The sequence below is a fragment of the Aulonocara stuartgranti genome, assembly GCF_965226115.1.
Source record: "Aulonocara stuartgranti genome assembly, chromosome: 2".
NCBI lineage: Eukaryota > Metazoa > Chordata > Actinopteri > Cichliformes > Cichlidae > Aulonocara > Aulonocara stuartgranti.
In genome coordinates, this window is record NC_138940.1 from 35,323,621 (window position 1) to 35,343,945 (window position 20,325).

The following is a 20,325-nucleotide window of genomic DNA, read 5'->3' on the forward strand; positions in this document are numbered from 1 at the left end:
ATAAAACAAACATTTTGCACAATTGGCTTCCCACCAGGCTATAGCTGTTCCTCTGTCTCATTAGCCGCCTGCCACAGCCCAGCCACAGTTCCTGGTGCCAGCCCTGATTATCTTTGGCCCAGCAGAAAGAGTTGCTTTGACCTTACTAAACCTCTGCAATATTTTATCACGAATCTGGTAAGCAGCAGCTGGTTTTATGCGATAATTTAGTGAAGAAACCAATGGGAAACTGGTGGTTTAACACCATCTAGTATGTAACATAATTAGTCGCTTTCAGTCTGCATTGTTTTCTTTGCCACTGGATGTGGAGACTGATAACACGCAGCTAATGGCCTATTGTTTTCCTGATCTTACAATTCACAGGCCCTCCAAACCACGATCTGAGTGACTGTTCAAACGTTCATTTTGTGTACGGGTTCACCGCCAGGCTGGTATCCATGCACAGTCACACATATACAGCACTCTCAGTTCTCTTCAGCGCTGCAATAACTCGGGGAATCTGAGATTTAACTCCCCCGTGTCTCCCTCTTAGCCTACAGAACCACTGACCACTAATGAGAGGGCAGCTCTCCGCGGCTTTGTTCCTTTGATTAATGGGTCATGTTCTGGGACAGAGTCAATTGAATCAAAGTAGGTCTGCTTTATAGAGGGATCTCCGGGTCGGACTGGTGGCTCTGAATCCTGCGAAGGTATCTCTTCACTGCGTGTTGCTGTTGGTGATTTTGATTCAGTATTGTGGAGTTTCCGTCTAAAGGTACAAACTAGTTAAAGACTTTTTAATACCAACTTAAAAACAGATTTTAGACTAAACATACAAAAGAGAGACAGAAAAAGGTGAAATATCCTCTTTCAGATGTTCAGAATGAACAAGAAAGTATTTAGTCATATGTTTATTAATGTGACCAGAAAATGATATAACTGATGTTAGTATCCCATTGTCCCAAGTTTGAAACAGCTTAACAGATGTGGGAATAGCAATTTTGTCCTTAAAAATTCCAAAAACATAAGTGTCTAAAAATTATATGATTAACCATTAATTGTGAACCTTTTAAGACTTTGTATGATTCCATAGACACCCTGTGCATGGTTTCCAAAACATGGAGATTATATCCACAGCAGGTGGACTCAATTGCATCATTGCAACAGTTATTCAGGCTGAGAAAATGCGACAGTTTTTTATGCAGAGAGAAACATCAGGCGGTAACTTTCTGGAAAACCAAAACTGAAACTGGTATACAGATAGAGCTCATGACTTGGTAACTTTATAATTCAATTCAAACAATTCAAAGCATGGAATTGTTTTTGAGCCTACACTTAGGTTAAGTGGCCTGCTTGAAATTAGTTACTTACACTGTTGAAATACTTTGAATTTCTTATGGTATTGCTCAACCGTGACAGACTGAGCATAACATGAGGGTGACTCACTTTTTAAACTTCGGTTCTGAGTGAAATGGTTGCCAGTGCCAAGTGATGGTTGGCAACGGCAGGCCAAAAGCAGTGCAGGTTAGATGATGCTGTTTGCCCGACATGTAAGGTTGCACGTCCACAGTAGCAATCTCCGCCTCTGAAATACTTGGCTTCACTACATACACACACAAGTACACAGTAACCACATACACGCACAAACATGGAGAGAAATTGGAAGAGAAAGACAACATGTTAGATCAGAGGTCATGATTGCCTCCTTTAAGAAGCCAAAAAAAAGCTCCCACTCCCACATTACACATTTTTTTAAAAAAATCAATTATGAGCAAATAAAAAAAGAATTCAAGATATTTTTTAGGGAAGCAGCATTCACCATGATAGGATCAGGAATTTCTCCTTTCATTATTTTTTTTCTGAATCGTATTCATTCAGCTTAGTTTTGCACCTTATGTTCACCCTGGCTGTCCACACCCCACTCTCTGTCCCACTGGGTTAGCTAAAAGAATCGACCGTACCGGCCCCGCCTGCTGTGGAATCTCAAAATGTCTCAAAAAGAAAGACAGTCTTGATGTGCAGCTATGAAAGGCGGGCCGTCGACATTAGCTCTCCTTTAGACTGTGTAGGGAGAAGAGTGGGGGGATGCCTGCCTAGCCCAGGGCTCTAGGTCAAAGAACAATCTCACCGCAGTCCATGCCTGGGTCACTGAGTCAACCATTTGTGCTGCAATGAACAACAGACAAAAATGCTTCTCCCACCTCGGGAGATGTACTTATCTCAGCACTATCTGAATTTTGGACAACAGAAATAGTTGTGTTGCATTCAGTGCCCCAGCTCATGCACACCTGCACATCACGTAGTAATCCAGAGCACTCTGACGACTGTAAACAACATATGAACAAGATTTAAAATAGTTCTCTAACTGGTGCCAGGATTTTCTCTCCACTTTGTTGTGTTTGTAAAAAAAAATTCATTCCAATAAATAAAAGTTTTGTGAAGTGGGCCGGTCAAGGATCATAAATAAAGTTTATAAGAGGCTAGAGGGGCCTGATTTTTACACTTTTTGGCACACTACTGGGATTCCTGAAAAATGTTTAAAGAATGCTACTTCACACTTAGCATGTGTTCCCGCCACATGCTAAGTGTGAAGTAAGGGATATACAGTCTCCTTTTTGTTCTTTATAGCAAGCAGACTCCATTCATGTATCTACTCAACATGCTAAAATATTTATATCCTAGTGTTGACACTTATCAGTATATTAAAAGAGTTGTCATAACAATGAATTGCAAGCTGATCTTTCTCCAGCTAAATACATAATGTATAGAACATGCTGGTTATATGAGCCGTACTGTATGCACACAGGGTGTAAGGATTGGAGGGGTCTGGGGCAGCTGGAGCCCGTGTGCAGAATAGAACTCGGGCCTTTTACACACTCCACCAAGCCCCTTTCAAAGAGCCCCAATAATCAACAACAGCTGCTCCTGCTACGTCAATCCAGCCCTGGAATCAACAAGCTCCCAAGTTCCTCTCACACTAGAGCTGCTACCTGCCGTCCAGTGATCTAGACTGAGAGCAGCAGCAGACGTGCTGGGGGCAGCCTCTGTCCACAGCCAAGGCGCTGCTTCATTTCGTCAGGATCAGTGAAGATTATCAGGTTTGTGGTAATGGCTTACCTGTGACTTCCAGAACGTAGCTGAGATTCCTGTACAGCCCCTTTGCTCTGTTGCCCAGGCTTATGGTGAACACGCCAGAATTCTTCTCCTGCACATCAGTGATGGCCAAGCTAAAATCAGACATCCTGTAGCAAGTGGAATTCTTCTGGATAGGAACCCCATCCTTGTACCTGAATATTAGAGGCACATAAAAGTTTGTTTGTTGTGCATATGCAATAATAGAGGTGCCCAACACTCATAACAAAAGGTTTATTTATAGTGGCTCGAAACCATTGCCTACCATGCTATCACGTCTGGTGGTGGCAAAGCGATGACCCTGGGTTCAAACACAATCTTCCTTACACCTTCAGTGACTGTTCTATGCTGTCCATTCTTAGAGGAAATGTTAAGAAATGGATGCTCTGCAACCAAAGAGTATAGATTAAATAAGGTTATCATTATTACTTTACAGGATCGCCCCAATATTACAATAATTCACAGCCTAAAATTCTTTTAATTTCACTTGTAATAATAAAGCATTAAAAGCATTCTCACCATAGACAACAACTTTTGCCGTGACAGTATCATTTACTCTGGGATTCAGCTCAGCTTTGCAATGATAGATTCCCTTATCCTCCATGGTAATGTTTGGCAACACTAAAGTGTTACTCATTATAAGGACCTTAGAAGGTTTGAGTAGGGACTTGATTATACTATGCCGTTTTTCCTGAAGACAAAGAAAGCACCATAAATTCCAGTCCTACTTATGCAGGCTGTTCCATAATATTGTAAAATCAATGATAAACCATTAACTTACTTTGTCCTTTGGAAAATGCCAGGTGAAATTGATTCTTCCATTATAGGTGGTCTCCCCACTACAGTTGAGGATGAGGGTGTCTCCAGCCAAGATTTTAACACGGTTGTTATCTGGAGTAATCCTCACATTTTTAAGGACATCAGCTGTAAAATTGGAACAAACATAATGAAATGTTATGAAACCTTAAACAATCAGAAAGTTAAAAACAATTAAAAGTCATGTCACCAGGAAAGCAACAGACTCACTCAGTCTACTTGGAAGGTATTCTGACTTGAACACTTGACTGTTGACTTTGGCATGACATGCCAGCATGTTGTATGAATCGTAGGCACCGTAGGGGATCCTGAACCCAACCATTGGATCCCACACCATTTCCTTTGTAACCTTCTCAGTTAAACTTGGCGCCTGTAATGAAAAAGGCAAAACTAATTTGATGACACTTGTGATGCCAAATATAGGTCACTGAGCCAGACTGACTAAAGAGGAAGCTGCATGACTTCATTTAACACGTAACTCATGCTCCACCGGGCTCAGCTGGGGACACATCTGTTAAGCTGTTTTATAACACATGCATGACAGCCCTGAACTTTTCTAGACATTACCAGAAGGAGATGAATGTAGAAGAACGTAAATGTCCAGTGCAATCAGATATGACATTAAGCAGTGTTAATGAGAGCTCCAGGGTACAAAGTCTGTGTGATGTTTTGCACCTGCTTAATAGCACAGGTAACAGTGCAGTGAACTGTCAGTCATGTATCCTGCCGTTTTAACCAGTATTCCCAGTAACAAGCACTGTGAATGTGACTGCTGCATTAATTTATGCAATTAGGGAAATAACATTTGGAAAGGATGTCCTTGCCTGCTGCTGTTTGTTCTCATAGCAGAAGAAGGACTGGGATTGGAGGCAATGGAAGAGAAGGAAGGAAGGTGAAGAGGAAGGAGGAGTGTCGTGCATTTATTAATAACAGGAAGGTCACACCAGTACTATCTGTGGCATTAGAGTCAGAAGTGATTATGCACAGTTGGCACTATGACACAGTCATATATTAATCGCAAACAATGAAACAAAATGTCACAAAAAAGCACAAAAAGGCCACAAAGGCACATCATCAAGTACTAACAGGGTCTTAAGTTGTATAGATAAGTGCACTGGAAAACAAGGGAGTACTCAACCGCTGCCTACTAAGATCAAACAGTCTTATGCTGTTACCTGTTGTTTTCTAAGACTGGACACAACTTTTCTGCTGTTTCCTGATGTTTGTAAGAGCAGAGAGACTAAATTTAGCCTGATGATCTATTCTGAGAAAAGCACTCTTGGAACACCTTCCTGCTCTTAGAGGAAGCAGACAGGATGACTCGCTTTGCCGCCCCTGAGCTTCCCATAGCTAAGCCACTGTCCCCGGTCTGCTTCTGTGTGCTGGAATGATTTAACACACAGAGGGTGTGAGAACCACTGTGATGCCCTATGCAAGGAGTGGAAGGACATTTTTTTCAAAACAGGTAAGGATACCCTGCTGTGGTATTAATAGTAATCTTGCTCTCAGGAGACGTGCTGTGTGAGTTTCCTGGAAGTTCATGTTAAGCAGTGTCTATAGAATACTGTGTATTACTATAATATGCAGTACTATGAAGGCATTTATAAAAGCATGATGGTGCTTAAGACCCTACCCCTGTCAGTGTTACATCAATATCAGGTGAGGATGTCCGACACGGGACAACAAGGCTGGTCTCGTGCCTGTAGATGCCAAGAACATAATTTTTAACAGGCTCCACAAATGGCTGGTCGGGATCTGAAAAAAAGAATTCAACATCTTAAACACAAGTCAGGCAGAAACACCATTTCAAATTAAATGTGGCCCATCACAAGTTGTTTTTTGGGGAAACCATGTTTTCTAGTAAAATTATTCAGATTCTGGTAAAATAAGCCAACTTAATTTAAAAGTGCAGTGGTTAGCATTGTTGCATCACAGCAGGAGGATAATGGGTTCATAGCTGCCAGCTGGCTGTGATCCTCCAGTGTGGTTTGTGCATATTTTGTTTTAGAAGTGCATGTGTTTTCTCCCAGTCTCTGGCTCTCTGTCACTGTGATTCACTTGCAACATAACCAGGGTGTACCCCACCCCTTACGTCTGCTGAGACAGGCTCCAGAACCTTTGACCCACTAGGAAAAGGAGGTTTACCAAGTGAAAAAGAGCATGTCAGGGTATTCAACAGAGATCCAGAAAAGAGATCAAATCTCAGATTGGTTAATTCTGGCCATATAAGGACAGTCAGTCTGTGGGAACGCTGTGGCTACATAAATAGTCTGTGATTGAAGGAAGGTCGAACATTAGTGGTGTGAAAAAGTTACAAAAATTAACAAACAGCTGAAGATTTTTGAAATAGGACACAGAAGGTAAACTGTGGAAGTCATTTAAAAAGCACAAGAAGAATTAAAGCTAGCTTTATATTTATAATAGTTGTAGACCAATATTAAGCAACTTTATACCAACATTTTTCAAAATATAAAACCACTTTGGTCACATTGGCTGATATTGGAATTTACTCTCTGCTTCCCAGTACAATATCCAGTCATATAAGTGTATGTAGTGCCATGTGAGGTTTAGGGAAGCGTTGTTACAAGGAAAACAGTAGCAGAAGCAGGAAATGGTCAATGACCAGGGTTTCCCGAGCAATTAGCTTATCCTCTCACCTCCAGAAGAGGTGAGAGGATAAGCGGCACCACAGAAACCACTTCCTTTCTCTATTTTTTTCTCTCAGATGGAGACCTGTGGCACCTCAGTCAGGATTCCAGTTGAAAAAAAGGTAGCAATAACCGCCTCTATATTTATATCTAATGCATACAACTACAGATTTTAGTAAGCAGGTCTTGCTTGTTTTCTTTTTTGCACATTCTTCCCATGTCATTAAAAAAATCCTGCCTTTTGGAGCTGACATAGTGAAAAAGGTAGGGTACACCCTGAACACCATGGTCCTTTACATCCTTCTGCCTAACTCACTCTTTCTTCCTTCTATAAAGGATGTGTCTTGTGTCTTATGTCTTGCAAATACCACACTGTTCTTTGTCAGTTCAATACTGTCAATATCACCGTCTGTGAGATCAGTTCAATATTAAATCCTGCAGCTGCCATCAGGAGATAACAATTATCCTTTGAAATCTTTTTTTAAACACAAATCTTCCGTGCATTTTAAATTTCTGAATGAAAAAAAACATTTGGTTCAAAATGTAAGAACAATTTTCAGTTTTAGAGTTCAGTTTTTCTACCATTGGGTAATTTCTTAAATTATGAACCTCATAATTTGAGCATTATACATCCAAAACGGTTTCTAGCTCTCACCTTTTACATACACATAGGTGGATTTGATTTGGTCTGAACCATCCTTGGTGTATTTACAGGTGTAAGTCCCAGTGTCATTGGCAATCAGGTGTGTGACTATCAGTCTGCTGCAGTGAGACTGACGGTGAGGTCTTGAATCACACTTCTCCACCTTCACTCCCTGCGATGAGATCGACCGCTTGGCAAGTGTCCAGCTGAAGACACCGTGACCTCTGACATTATTGAAAATGAGAGAGAATGTTAAATGAGATTAGATCTTGGGCGAGGCAAATGGTATTAGAAAAAGCAAACCATTAATTCTATTAAAAGTGGATCTATTTTTAGAGAAGGTGTCACATCTGGCAGTAACCACAAAAGCTACTAAATTTAGTAGCTTATCCCTGGGGGCTTTTGGGCTTCATTTCCATTTTAAGTTTATTTCAAGTTCATCTTGAGTCATCCAAAAGTTTGAACTTTCACATGGGAACATGTTTCTCTTCAATGATGTGCTTAACTAACACATTCTTTCCACGCAGAATTCAGTTTAAAATGCTCATTAAAGAGATCCCAGAGGAACATCTAGCATTTCTCACATTCCTTTCCCTTTGCCTGCAGAATTTTGGGTCAAGCAGAACCTCTAGTTCTCATCCACATCCAAAAAACAAGACAGTGCTCTACGCATCAGGCTTCTTACAATGTGGCCTTGTAAGGAAGCATTACATTAAACCAACATGAGTTCCTAAGCATTCTTTGAAGGCCTAAAAAATGATGCAATACCCTAAATTCCTAAGAAATGTGAATGTACTTGGGTTCTAAATTCCATAAAGGAAGTGGCAGAAGACTGATAAACGTTGACCACTATCGCTGGTTCCGGTCAGGGACTGTCCCAGCTTCTTTGTAGCTAGTAAGAGTCCACAGAACCAGGGACGTCCTGCTAATTCTCCCTTAAAATTTCTGCCATATAGTGAGCGCAGAGTCTGAAGTCCAGCAATTAGAAGAGCAAAGGTAAAGTAAATGAAGTTGTATTGTAATGCAAAGTGGTTAAGAAGAGTTATACACCACCATCATAAATGTTTGATTACATTTCAAGTGAAACCAACAAAAGTAGGTGCTTTCAACTGCATACCTGCAGGTGAGGTTTAACAAATTGCCTTTATGAAGAACGATTGGATTGTCGGAGGGATGAATCCTAGGCGAGTTTGCGCTCTCCAAATGTCCTGCAAAACACACACACACAGAGACATTTACACCAACTCTTCAATGGTATGTTTTCATCATTGTTATGCTAAACAAAATGAAAAGCACAGCGGGAAGTCCCCATTGCACAACTGCTGTGTAATGTGCCTTTAGTGCTGTGCGCGTGGGTTCACTTTGTCCAGTTCTACTCCTGCCTCTTGTGTAAGTGATTGTCCACTGAGAGCACACTGTGGGGACTTTTGGGAGCTGGAGAGCAGGTTGTTGAATGGATCGGGGTCCTAGGTGATCAAAGATAGAATAAAGGGAGGAAGAGGATGATACATGGAGCAGCTGTGCCTCGATGCCAAAAAGGTCAACACAGTCCGATTTAGCAGGAACCAAATACTTTTTTTTGTTCATTTACTAGTGACTTTTTACTCTGAATGCTGTGCTTATAATATCAAGAGGGTGGAGATGTTTGATTCAGAGGTGGACATATCTCGTGTGGAGCCAGCAGAATCTGTTGAGAGGTCTCTCTAACAACAGTTAACATAGGAAACAGTGTAGTTCTGCCTGCTGTCCAGAAAGAGTCCCAGTCCCAGATGTTGTTTCTTTCTTTTCACTAAGATCCCTAAACAGCCTGTCACTGTGGACACAAAACAAGTATATTAAGTTTACCCTTGATCTGTTGTTAAGGATAATGTTGGTTTATGTGTTTGATGCATATACTGGCTTAAGGGGCGATAATGGCCTATTTTATGTGTTAACCACACACCTGGAAACCTGCATTTACACACAGAAATACAGAAAAACAATCACTCACACACGTTCTCCTAGCATTTGTGTATTATTCAGAACAGCTGTTGTGGCAAGAATGAGCTGACGCTGCCAGTGTTGGCAGGGGGACTCAATATTCACTTCCTCACAAAATGTTATAACATCATTGTTTTATTGTCCAAGGTTAAGCAGAGGGGAAGGGTTGTGGCTTGCACTCTTTCATGTCGTAAAACCACACACTTTTGGCTGCATGTGAACACAAATCAAGAGCCCTGGCCTCAATAAACAACCACATAATCTGCAGTTCATAATTGTATGGCTTTTATTTATAGCTGCCAGACAAATTTCTTAAGGGCATTCTACTTTGCATTTTTTATGCCTTGATACATAACAAGAAACAAGAATACCATCAATCGCAATGTAATCAATCAAAGACAAATAAAACAAATATAAACAAACCCACTATGTATCATGTTTTTTCAGCCATACTTATTACTGCCTTGACACATGCTCATGAATTCAGGTAAGAAAATCCCATAAAGTTGACTCAGTTCATCTAGATGCAGCGTTTTCAGTGGGAGAAATGCTTCATTACTAAGTCAACTGACTTCTTCAGTCTCAGCTGACAATAGGTTTCTTCCAGTTTCAAAATGTCCAAAATTAGCACCACTATGTGACAAGTTCATGGCTGTCAGGAATCTGCAACACAGAGGTAGTACTATCCCCACTGTAGTCAGGGAATTCCCTGAGTAAATGCAATTATTGCACCTGGACATTTGTCAGAGGTGATCCAGGACAGAAGAACAACCACTGCCATCTTTCACAGACTTATAATGCTTATAATGCAACTTTCTGTGAAACGTGCTCACCCATATGGAAAAGATATATATAAATCTTATAAAATTTGTATCTGTCTTGTGTGAAACTTGTATGAAAAGCATATAAGAGTGAAAACAGATACAAGATCCCTTGAAAAATTATATAATGAAACTTGTATGTTTTGGATACTTACTAAAACAATATATGAAAGTAATGAGAAAGTGGCCACTTTCATGAGTAAGTCATGTAAGCCTTACATGACTTACTCATGAAAGTGGCCACTTTCATGAGTAATCACATATAAGTTTTTACTATTTCTTTTCCATATGGGCATGTCCATTGTCCAGAGGTCATGACAATGAACAATAACGAAACTGAGCTTCTGGGCTATTGTTAGGCAATGGTGCCAGTTTCGGTCATTATGCAACTATACTGCATATACTGCACTGTTGTTATGCATAACCTGCCAAGAAATGTAACTGCACATTGAATCAATGCAGGCTACAAATATTGTGATTGGTCTGATCATTACCGTTAAGTCCTCCTGTGCCTTTGCAGTTATTAAAAAAAAAAAAAAAGATCAGTGAGAGAAGAACAATCATTGGCTTAAGATGAGGACTTAAAATCGCTGAAAATTCCTGGAAAGAGCTTGCTAAACCTATTGGAAATTCCAATGAGGGAATTTCCAAAGAAGTGGAAAAACCTGGGGGACAAATATGCTTGCCACCTCCCAAAAATGACCACAACAAAGAGTCAACATTTTGTTTCTATCAGCTGGCATGCATATAAAAAGGCAGGACACAACCACATAATAATGAACACATATGCACCTCCACAAGCATAAGTGCCAGCAACATCGGCCACTTGCGTCGGTTGTGTCGAAGGCTCACCGCAAAGGTTCACCGCAAAAGTCTAAATCAGGGCAGAGACTGAAGACTTGGATGAGTAATGAGACGTTTTACCCCAATGAAAACACTTCGTCCAGATTAAAAGAGTCCACTGAGACTAATTATGGCATTTTCAACTTCTTGAATCTTTGACTCGGTTACAAATACATCCCATGCATAAATGCTTAAGTCCCACAGCATACCCAGAATCATCATCTTGACCTTGAATTGCACGGGCAAAACGCTTATCTTTTAAAACTAGCACATTTTTTATGTCCTTCTCTTCAGTAATGCACTACAGATGGGTGAACCAGCAGGGGCCCCCAGCAGCCCATTAAAAAAAGACAAGAGAAGAGAGGAAAAAAACATTGTCTTGTCTACACACCCATCCTCAAAACTCCCATCTGCCCAGAACTGACCTTAGCTGGCATCCTGACAACCCTAACCCCCTGCAACAGCTGTGCCCTGCGTTCCTTCAGGAGATCGCCTGAAAAATGCCAGAAATTGTTCATATTGAGTTGGTTCAAAGAGCCCCAAAGCTGGTTCTCATTAAAAGGCATTACAAAGAGGACAGGCATGGAACAAACAGAGAGGGAGTCAGGGAGGGTGCGAGAGGCCGACTGACTTCTGCTTTTTTCACTTGCATGATCTCAATTGACTCACACAGCATCAAGCTGGTTGCTGACACAGAGCCATGTTAGCTAAGATTAGACCAGAATCACATTTTTGTGTCTTTGTCCTCGGTTGGCATTGATTAGAGGAAATGGCACAGGACACTGTGTTTGGAAAAGACAAATGGTCAGGAAATACAGACAAAAATTTTGAACAGCATGGATTTCAGGATTTTTTCAATAGAAATGTCTGTGGTCAAGAAAATAATTAAATATTTAGTCTGGAAGAACGGCCAAACAATGGCTGAGACTGAGACTAAATGATTCAGATTTTCAGCATTGCAATGGAAAATAATGGCCTATGTATGCTCTGCTTAGCCATATTTTGTCAAAGGATCTTGAATAATACTTGTTAGTTATGTTCCTGACCTGAGAGAAAGCATATACTCTTTGTGTTTAAGAAGATACTTTGAGCACAACTCCTAAAAAAATTCAGTGACTACAAACACCTTAAAACACTACATAACTATAAATTTAAAAAAAAATACATAAAGCTAAATAGAAAAGTGATATAAATGCCACCAGCATGCTGCCAGTAGCTCATTGGTGATGTTGTGTAATAATTTAAAAAAAAAAATTACTGTATCAGATGACTGTACTGTCACTGAACCGAAAAGGAAACTCCAAGTCACGGCCCCTAAAGCGCAAGGAATAATGTGCGGAATTCCCTTCTCTTTTGCAGAGGGCACACTTCACCTCCCTGTACTTCCCCTCCCATCATCAGACGGCACGAATGTCTTGAGAGTCGAGGGAGAAAATCATTTTTGGGAATAGGGCCCAACGATTCCTTTGCGTATCATTGCCACTTTATCCTTTGCTCTTCTGCTGTCACAAAATTAGATGGGGGGAGAAGTGAGAATTACGAAGTAAATGAGCCAGCTTTGCTGTACTGTGACCTTGACGATGGACTGAAACAATAGTGAACAGTCTCTGCGATGAGATTTCACGATAGCGCACTGGTAGTTTATGTAAACAAACGTACTACACACTAACTTATTTTTATATTTTCTCTCAATTATATGTTAAAAGTACTTTAAATGGTATATGATACTACTCTGTCATCTGCTATGAAGCCAGACTAAAAGGCTAAACCTGATCAATATCCAAACAAAAAGTGGAAGGGGGAGAGGACGGATTTACCGCTAGAGTACAGCTTTGCCATACTGTGACCCTGGCAAACAGAGTGAAACAGTAGTGAATAGTCTGTCATGGATAGTGCTATGGTAGCTATTGTAAAACAAATGCAATACACCACTCACTATAACCCGTTTTTGCATTTTCTCTCAACAATATACTGAAATTACCTTCCAGGGGGATACGATCCTACTGTCATCTGTTAAGAAGCTAGACTTAAAAGCTAAGCTTGATCTGTATCCTTCAAATCTGAGTTTGGGCGGTCTAAACATCGCACCTTCTCGGGGTCACGCTGCTGTCCTGCTGCAAAAGTGTCCGTGACAGTTCACTGCAAGTTAGACTGACAAAATATTCAAGACAAACTTTATCAAACCTTTGACAAGACTTGACCACCTGCCATAATAAGAACCAGCTAACAGTGCTCTGGCTGTGCTACTTGTGTCCTGGAACATTCTCACATGCAGAGTCCTACAAAAACCCTACACTTTGCCAACTGCAAGGTTAAGACAACAGTTACAGAGAAAGCCTTTTTTATTAGCCGTGTATAAGCCTTTAGAGGTTTGGAGGCAAAATGCCCCAGACTCCTCTAAAAAAAACAAAAAACAAAACAAAATAAAGGAACATCTGGCCGTGATGGGCGGCCACTCTAGGTTATATGAAGCTGTGTAGAGCCAACAAAGAGGGTTCTCCTGCATGAGACTCCTAAATAGTAAACCCAGAGGATTCCTGTTTTATAATGTATGATTAAGACTAAGAGGCAGACAGAAGCTCCTTGAAATCGAAATCCCATGCAGGATTCAAAGAAAATATATTGCTGGTTCGAGGTGGATAGGTCTAGCATGGAACAGATGCTGGAATAATCCAGAAAAGCAACACAGTTCAATTTGTAAAGCTGAATTTCCCAGTGTAGGGGAATGACGTTTTCTGCTCTGCTGGTAAATCTCTCACTCCAGGTTAGTGTGTTTGTGTGTTTAGGATGTGTTTTTCTTGTGCTGCCTGCATGGAGCCAGATGTACTGCCAGTGAGCAATGAGCCCCCACTGCACTTGGCTGACACGTCATCACTCCCATTTTCCAGTCTTCAAGTGTCCACACAGGAAACAAAAAAATACTCTGGACACAACATCAACCCCTCTCATCACAAGACTGTCTACACTGCAGGAAAAAGAAAGAACTGACAAAGAGAGTGTTGTATATGATAAGCAACAATAAAAGGACAGCTTCCACTTTCCATTTCACCCATCTCCTTAGTCACTGATGTGTCAGTTATAACTTTCATGGCAATTTTCTTTCCTAAACTCAGGGGTGTCATCTGACTAAATGTAACTCAGAACCCAGAATAAAAGAATCAGTCCAACACAAGTGATCATTTCAATTATATATATATATCATTACATTTAAAGGAAAACTCCATTGTATGAGTATTCCTACAGGCATCATATCTCAAGTGACATCCAGAAGGGTCCACTGAAAAAAGATTATCTTGCTGACATTTGTGTGAGCTGTTGCGCTTCAGTTAAATTGGTGTCAAAAGGTCAGAACGAACATATGTAACCTGTGCTCATTTTGAATAAGAAGCAGCTGCAAGTCAAAAATTAAGAAATCAGCAAATACAGTTTTTTTCCCTTTTCACTCTAAGCCATCTTTAAAATTACTGGGATATAGGTGGCTGTTGTGTAACAATAACCCAGTCGAATGCTTGCGCATCACTCAGTGACTTATAACTTTGCTTAGTTAAGGATGACACCGTGACATTCTCACAACTATTCACCAGAAAAAAACATCTTACACATCTCTGAATAAACAGAGACACCTTGACGACCATCAGTAACTAATGTCTCTACCAGTCAGTGGCTCCTGTACTGAAACAATAGCCCCTTTCCTCCTTGCTATTGTCTTGTGGATGAAGTTTGACATAGTTGAACGTGAGCACAAGGAGCTCCGGGAAGAAACCTTTGCTCAGGTAGCGTGTCACATTTCCGTGACCTTTACTAGCCAGAACAATTCCAGGCTGCCTCTCTTGTCCCTACATCCGCTTCCTCCTCTTTGCGTCTTTCCCACGCTTTGTGAGTGGACAGTGAAGGAAACCTACTCAAAAAAACAGTGTGTGTGTGTGTTCAGTAAAAGAGGTTGAATGTGAACACTATTTCCTTTGTTTGGATGGGCTGTTTGTTTTGAAGTGGTGAGGAAGCCTCAGTTTGTATCTCTGTTACACACTGGACTGGACCTGGCACAAGGTGAAGGAACATGCCAGATTTACTCAGGTTTTGTGGCGTGAGACTGAGACAATGGAGTTGACAGGACTGTCAGATAAAACATGACACAATGTTTAATCCTGTCCACGCACACATACCAATTGCAGGAACCTTTCCTTTCATAATTTATAACAAAGTACTGACATGCAAAATATTCAAAGTATCTAAGAAAGCACACAAAAATAGACCATTCTGACAGACTCATCTCAGTAAATCCAGTCATATTAAAATATAGAGCCCGACTAATCGCCTGTTATGAATCAACGCATTTTACCGTACTAACAATCTCCCAATGACAGACGACCTCTAGGGGCTTGTGTGAAAATTGCAAACTCAATAGCAGAATGATGATTTTTTTCTGTTGGCGCATGATCTTCGAAAATGTGCAAATAATCTGCGGTCATATCCATACACAGAAATCATTTTACACCGCAGCTGGGATCAAAGAATAACCCGCCAACAAAATCAGCTCTTGGTTGCAGGTCAATTAAACACCGGAGAAATTTAAATTACTATAAAAAAGAAAAAGAAAAATAATGCTAAAAAAAAATTATTGTAAAAATTGGCAGCTCAGGTGGCAGAGCAGGTCAGCCAGTAATCAGAAGGTCGGTGGTTCGATCCCAGGCTGCCTCCTAGCTGCATGCCAAATATCCTTGGGCAAGATACTAACCCCATGTTTGCCTACTGGTGGTGTCCGGCAGCCTCGCCTCTGTCAGTGCGCCCCAGGGCAGCTGTGGCTACAACGTAGCTTGCCATCGCCAGTGTGTGAATGGGTGAATGACTGAATGTAGTGTAGCGCTTTGGGGTCCTTAGGGACTAGAAAAGCGCTATACAAATGCAGGCCATTTACCATATCTCGTGTTTTTAAATATTATGCAATCAGTCTTTCATTCACTGAAGGGAATTAACAATCAATCAGAAAGTCTGTTCTTTCACTCGTAAATATATAGTGTATGTAAACATGAATGACTCACCTAATGTTAGAGATAAAAAACACAAGATGACTGCGACCCGGTTGAAGCAGTCAGGTGGTGCCATGCTGCGAACTTCCCCAAAGTGCAAACCTTGTGATAAAAATAAATGCAATCGAGTCCCTGTTTGTCTCTTTAAATTCCGGCTGACTGCGAGTCTTAATTGGCCTATAAAACGCCTTTCATGAATCCCCAAAAGGTTCAGGTGCGCAAGGACAAAGCAGCAGTAATTTCCCCATATGCCTGCACGCGATTCGCGGGGGAGCTCTCCTGCGCTGCTCGGCAGTCCAACTCCCGGCACCGGCGCACTATCCTCTGGGCAGGTGCAAAAGTAGTAAAAGGAGAAAAAAAAAGTTAAATAAAGGAAATTAAATCGGCGGTAAAAAATAAAAAAGTTGAAGTGAAAAGTACTTCAGCTCTGGTGCTGTGTTTGGACTCAAGAACGAGATGAATGAGCTCCTGCGCCTTGTACCCACTGTATCTCCTCCCTATCGCCTCTGTGCAACACTTACAGTGCCGTCCAGACGTGACACGTTTAATGGAGCCACACACAGACGGAGGACGCGACGTCACTTTTGTTGAGGAGGGGGAGGATGGGGGAGGAGGGGACGACTTCTTCATTTTAGCTACTGAGGGGGAACAGTAAGTCATTGTTCTGAGTTATTCCCACTATAACTGTGCAGGGGGGAAAAAAGATGGAACAGAAACGCAGTCATTGCACGTATCTTATCATTTAGGAAACTCCACTCAGTTTTTCATACCTGGCAGAAGCTCCCTTAGACACTAGAGATACTGAGCTACCTTAGAGTCTTAATGAGTATGTTTTCAAATTAAATTCACAAACCTATAAAGGGAGTTCTTCAATCACCTATTAGTAGGGAGCAGATGCTCTTCAGAAGCATAAACCGTCTCAATTTCTTTCTGAAATAAAATCTTCTGGTGCACGAAGTCTCTTATCTTTGACTTTTTATCCACTATCACACTGTACTCTCTTAGTGTTAAGGAATTTTCCACATCCCAACTGCCATAACTGAAAGGCTGTTGTGCCCAAATGTTGTTGATTAAAAGCAGTCTGCTTTAGTTAAAGCTCTTGTTAACATTGATTCATTACATATTTTTGCAATTTTTAATTATAAAATAAATTAGCACGCTATGTATTTATTTACTTAACTGACCTTTGTGTGCAACACTGATAAAAATCAACCTGTGTACCTGAGGTTAAAGGTAATTGCATTTATCTTGACTGGAGAGAAAAACAAAACAATGCAGTGCAAACAATCACTGTGATATCAGCTTGAATCTATCTGCCCAGGTTTGCAGAATAAACATTTGTTGGATTTATTTTTAACGTCAGAAACAGGATGCACTTCTTTTTATATCAATGTAAATAATCTTCTTTTGTCCGGCCGTACCCTGCAGTGTGTGGATATGCTGCAGACTGTTTTCTTTTTATCACAACAACAATCACTTTGCTGTTGCAGGTCATACTAGCAGGCATTGTAAATAAGAACATCCTGCCCTCACCTTTCCGCCCACAACAGGAATCCACAGCTACCATTTTGGCTCTGGATCGGAAGTAGTGTTGTGTGCTAAAGGTGATACACGAGGCAAATTGAAATGTAATGTAAACCAATTTTCCGACCTATAGCAGGAGAACTGTGATGTGGCACATGAGAGCATGGGAAACTTGGCCATTCCAATGCTGGTAATCCTTATGCTAACTGGGAGTTTGAGACCACACTGTCACAACTAAAGAATTCAGCAATTTCCTGCCCACTATCAGTACTTTAAGTCACAAACAGCCAAAGAAAGAGAAGCTACAGACAAGTTATTGCTCTCTCTCGTGATTTCTTTCGAAAAGGAAACATCATATTGAAGGCTGCACTGATTTATTTCTACCAATTTTTAGATTATGACTGTGGGAATTTCACTTTGGGAAATTTGGGAAGCAAGAATTGAACATTTTATTATTAGATGATAAACTATTAGCTCATGCATTGTAAGAGAGCAATAACTTGTAAAGTGTATAAAATTGCAACTCTAATTTTCTTAGTTTGTTTCCATATTTAAGCTTTTAAAAAGGGAGACATTCCCTTTGGGCTAGCAGTGCAACAGATAAGTCTCCTGATGAACAATTGCTGGAAGTTACAAGCTGAGAGGGGTGGATTTAAAATGATTTATTTTGGAAGCTGGTGCTCAAACAGACTGTGGGGGACTAACTGGTTGTACACACACTGCATGCAGTCTTCCTTTTGTTCGTCTTGGGTAAATGAACCAGAAGAAATGTCCTTTCTGAGGAGAGTAGTAGACAGCGTCTGACTGCATGCTCCGTCAAGTGACTGTACTCTGACATGAATGCAAGTAGTGCCAGCATTTCCAGACTTCAGACTGAGGGTGTGAAGGCAAAATTAGAAGTACAAGTTGATGAAAACTTGCTTAGTTACACTTTTCTAGTACTGTACCGGACCCCCTCCCCCCTCCTCCTACATTCAGAACAGTTTTAATTCTTTATGGCATAGATTCAGCAAGATGCTGGAAATATTCCTCAGAGATCCTGGTCCATATTGACATGATAGCAGAGTTGTAAGTTGCACATCCAAGACGGAAATCTCCCAATACACCACATTTCAAAGATGCTCTATTGGATTACGATCTGGTGACTGTGAAGGCCATCTGAGTGAACTAATTGTTATGTTCAAGACACCAGTTTGTGATAATAGGAACATTGTAAAATTGTGTGTTGTCAGCTGGAAGTAGCCATCGCAGGATGGGTAGTAATAAAGAGATGGCCCACACCAGTATACCACCACTATCATCATCAGTTTTTGATACAAGCCAGGATGGATCTATGCGTTAATGTTTATATGAAATTCTGGCCCTACCATCTGAATCGCTCAGCTGAAATCAGGACTCATCAGACCAGGCAACTTTTTCCAGTCTTCTCTCTAATTTTGGTGAGCCTCTGCGAATAGTATCCTCAAGCTCCTGTTCTTAGCAGACACAAGTAGTGCCAAGCATGGTTGTTTGTTACATCTTCTTCAAGGCTGGATATGTTGTGAATTCAGAGATGCTTGTCTGTATACCTTGATTCTAACGAGTAGTTACTTGATTTAATAATCATAGTTACCTGATTCTCATTTACACAGGTTACGTAAATGCTTTAAGTTACTGCCATATAAATGGCCCATTAGATATTTGTGTAATCCGAAGCAGAACCTAATGAAGTGGCCAGGTAGTGTGTTATACTATGTTAGCAAAACTAATACTTGCATAAATTTGTAATTTTTAAGTCCTGGACAGAAGTTTGCAGAAGTCAGAGGATTTTTGGAAACTGTGTTACTGTATTAGGATCAGTAACACAGTTTCCATCTAGTTTAGCTCCATCTAGTGTTGATTGGAAAAAAAGGACAGGACTGGGAAAGGCTACATCTATAGCCATATTTTTTTTTCTCTTAATGGGAAGCAAAAATGGTTTAATAAATATATTGATAGAATTTATGGATTAAGTGGGTTTTGTTGACTTCACACACCAAATGAACACTATTTTATTTATTCTGAACATTTGCCCTTCCAAGTATTCCATGCTACTGGTTTAAAAAGTGGGTACCTGCTTTCCTTTTAATAGAAAGTATTATTATTCCTCTGTTTTCTGCTCCCTTTAAGAAGTCACCACAGCTGACAATCTCCCTCAATCTCAACTTATCCCTACCATGCTCTTATGTCACCCTCTGCATATCCTTCTTCAGTGCATGCATGAATCTTCCTTGTGGTCCTCTTGTTTCATACTTAACAACCTTTGCACACCTAAACAATCTTGCATTAAACACATAGCCCCGTGAAAAAGAAAGCAACCCCCTCCAGCAGCTAAATATGTTCACCTGGCCTCCAAACTCCCCAGCTAATAATCAAGAATCCCTGGGATATGCCGTAATAACCCTGATCCACACAGACCCCACCCTGCAACACGCAGGATCCAATTTCCCATTGCCAGACACTACAGGATGCCCCCACAGTTCCCTTGTTCACACTCCAATGGGTCAGAAGTGTTCAGGCAGCATAACAGCGGTCCTATACAATATTTTGCAGATGGTTTTACAGCCATGTTGTGATTTCTTGGTATTCCTGTAGTAACTTCTTGAGCTAAATACAATATACTCCCCTAACAGAGACATATGGAAACTTAGGCTTTCATCTTTTTCTTTGATTTGAATTGCGTGCATACATATAAAAATAGGAATATTTCAACTTTTAGAGAGAAAACATTCACTTCAATGAGGAGACTAAAATATCTAAGTGAGATGTCAGTGTTTCATTATGTCATAGTGCTTTTGCCTACCTTGGTACCTTTGAGTATCAAAAAGGTATGAATAAGGGTGGAAGTTTGATTTGGGAAAGTGATGAATCTGTCAGAGGGCACTTTGTTCTTT

General features: G+C 40.6%; 1 protein-coding gene across 1 annotated transcript in view; it reads right to left on the reverse strand.

Moving 5' to 3' along the window:
- Positions 1-16,437, reverse strand: part of kdrl (kinase insert domain receptor like) — a 42,569-nt gene extending 26,132 nt beyond the window's left edge. The window contains exons 1-10 of the mRNA XM_082506273.1: positions 15,902-16,437; positions 8,336-8,426; positions 7,231-7,442; positions 5,561-5,682; positions 4,138-4,297; positions 3,893-4,035; positions 3,631-3,802; positions 3,377-3,497; positions 3,097-3,266; positions 1,426-1,582 (exon numbers count right to left, since the gene is read on the reverse strand). Coding sequence (XP_082362399.1) covers positions 1,426-1,582; positions 3,097-3,266; positions 3,377-3,497; positions 3,631-3,802; positions 3,893-4,035; positions 4,138-4,297; positions 5,561-5,682; positions 7,231-7,442; positions 8,336-8,426; positions 15,902-15,965 — 1,412 coding nt within the window. The 5' untranslated portion in view covers positions 15,966-16,437. The remainder of the gene's footprint in view (positions 1-1,425; positions 1,583-3,096; positions 3,267-3,376; positions 3,498-3,630; positions 3,803-3,892; positions 4,036-4,137; positions 4,298-5,560; positions 5,683-7,230; positions 7,443-8,335; positions 8,427-15,901) is intronic.
- Between the last annotated feature and the right edge of the window lie 3,888 nt (positions 16,438-20,325).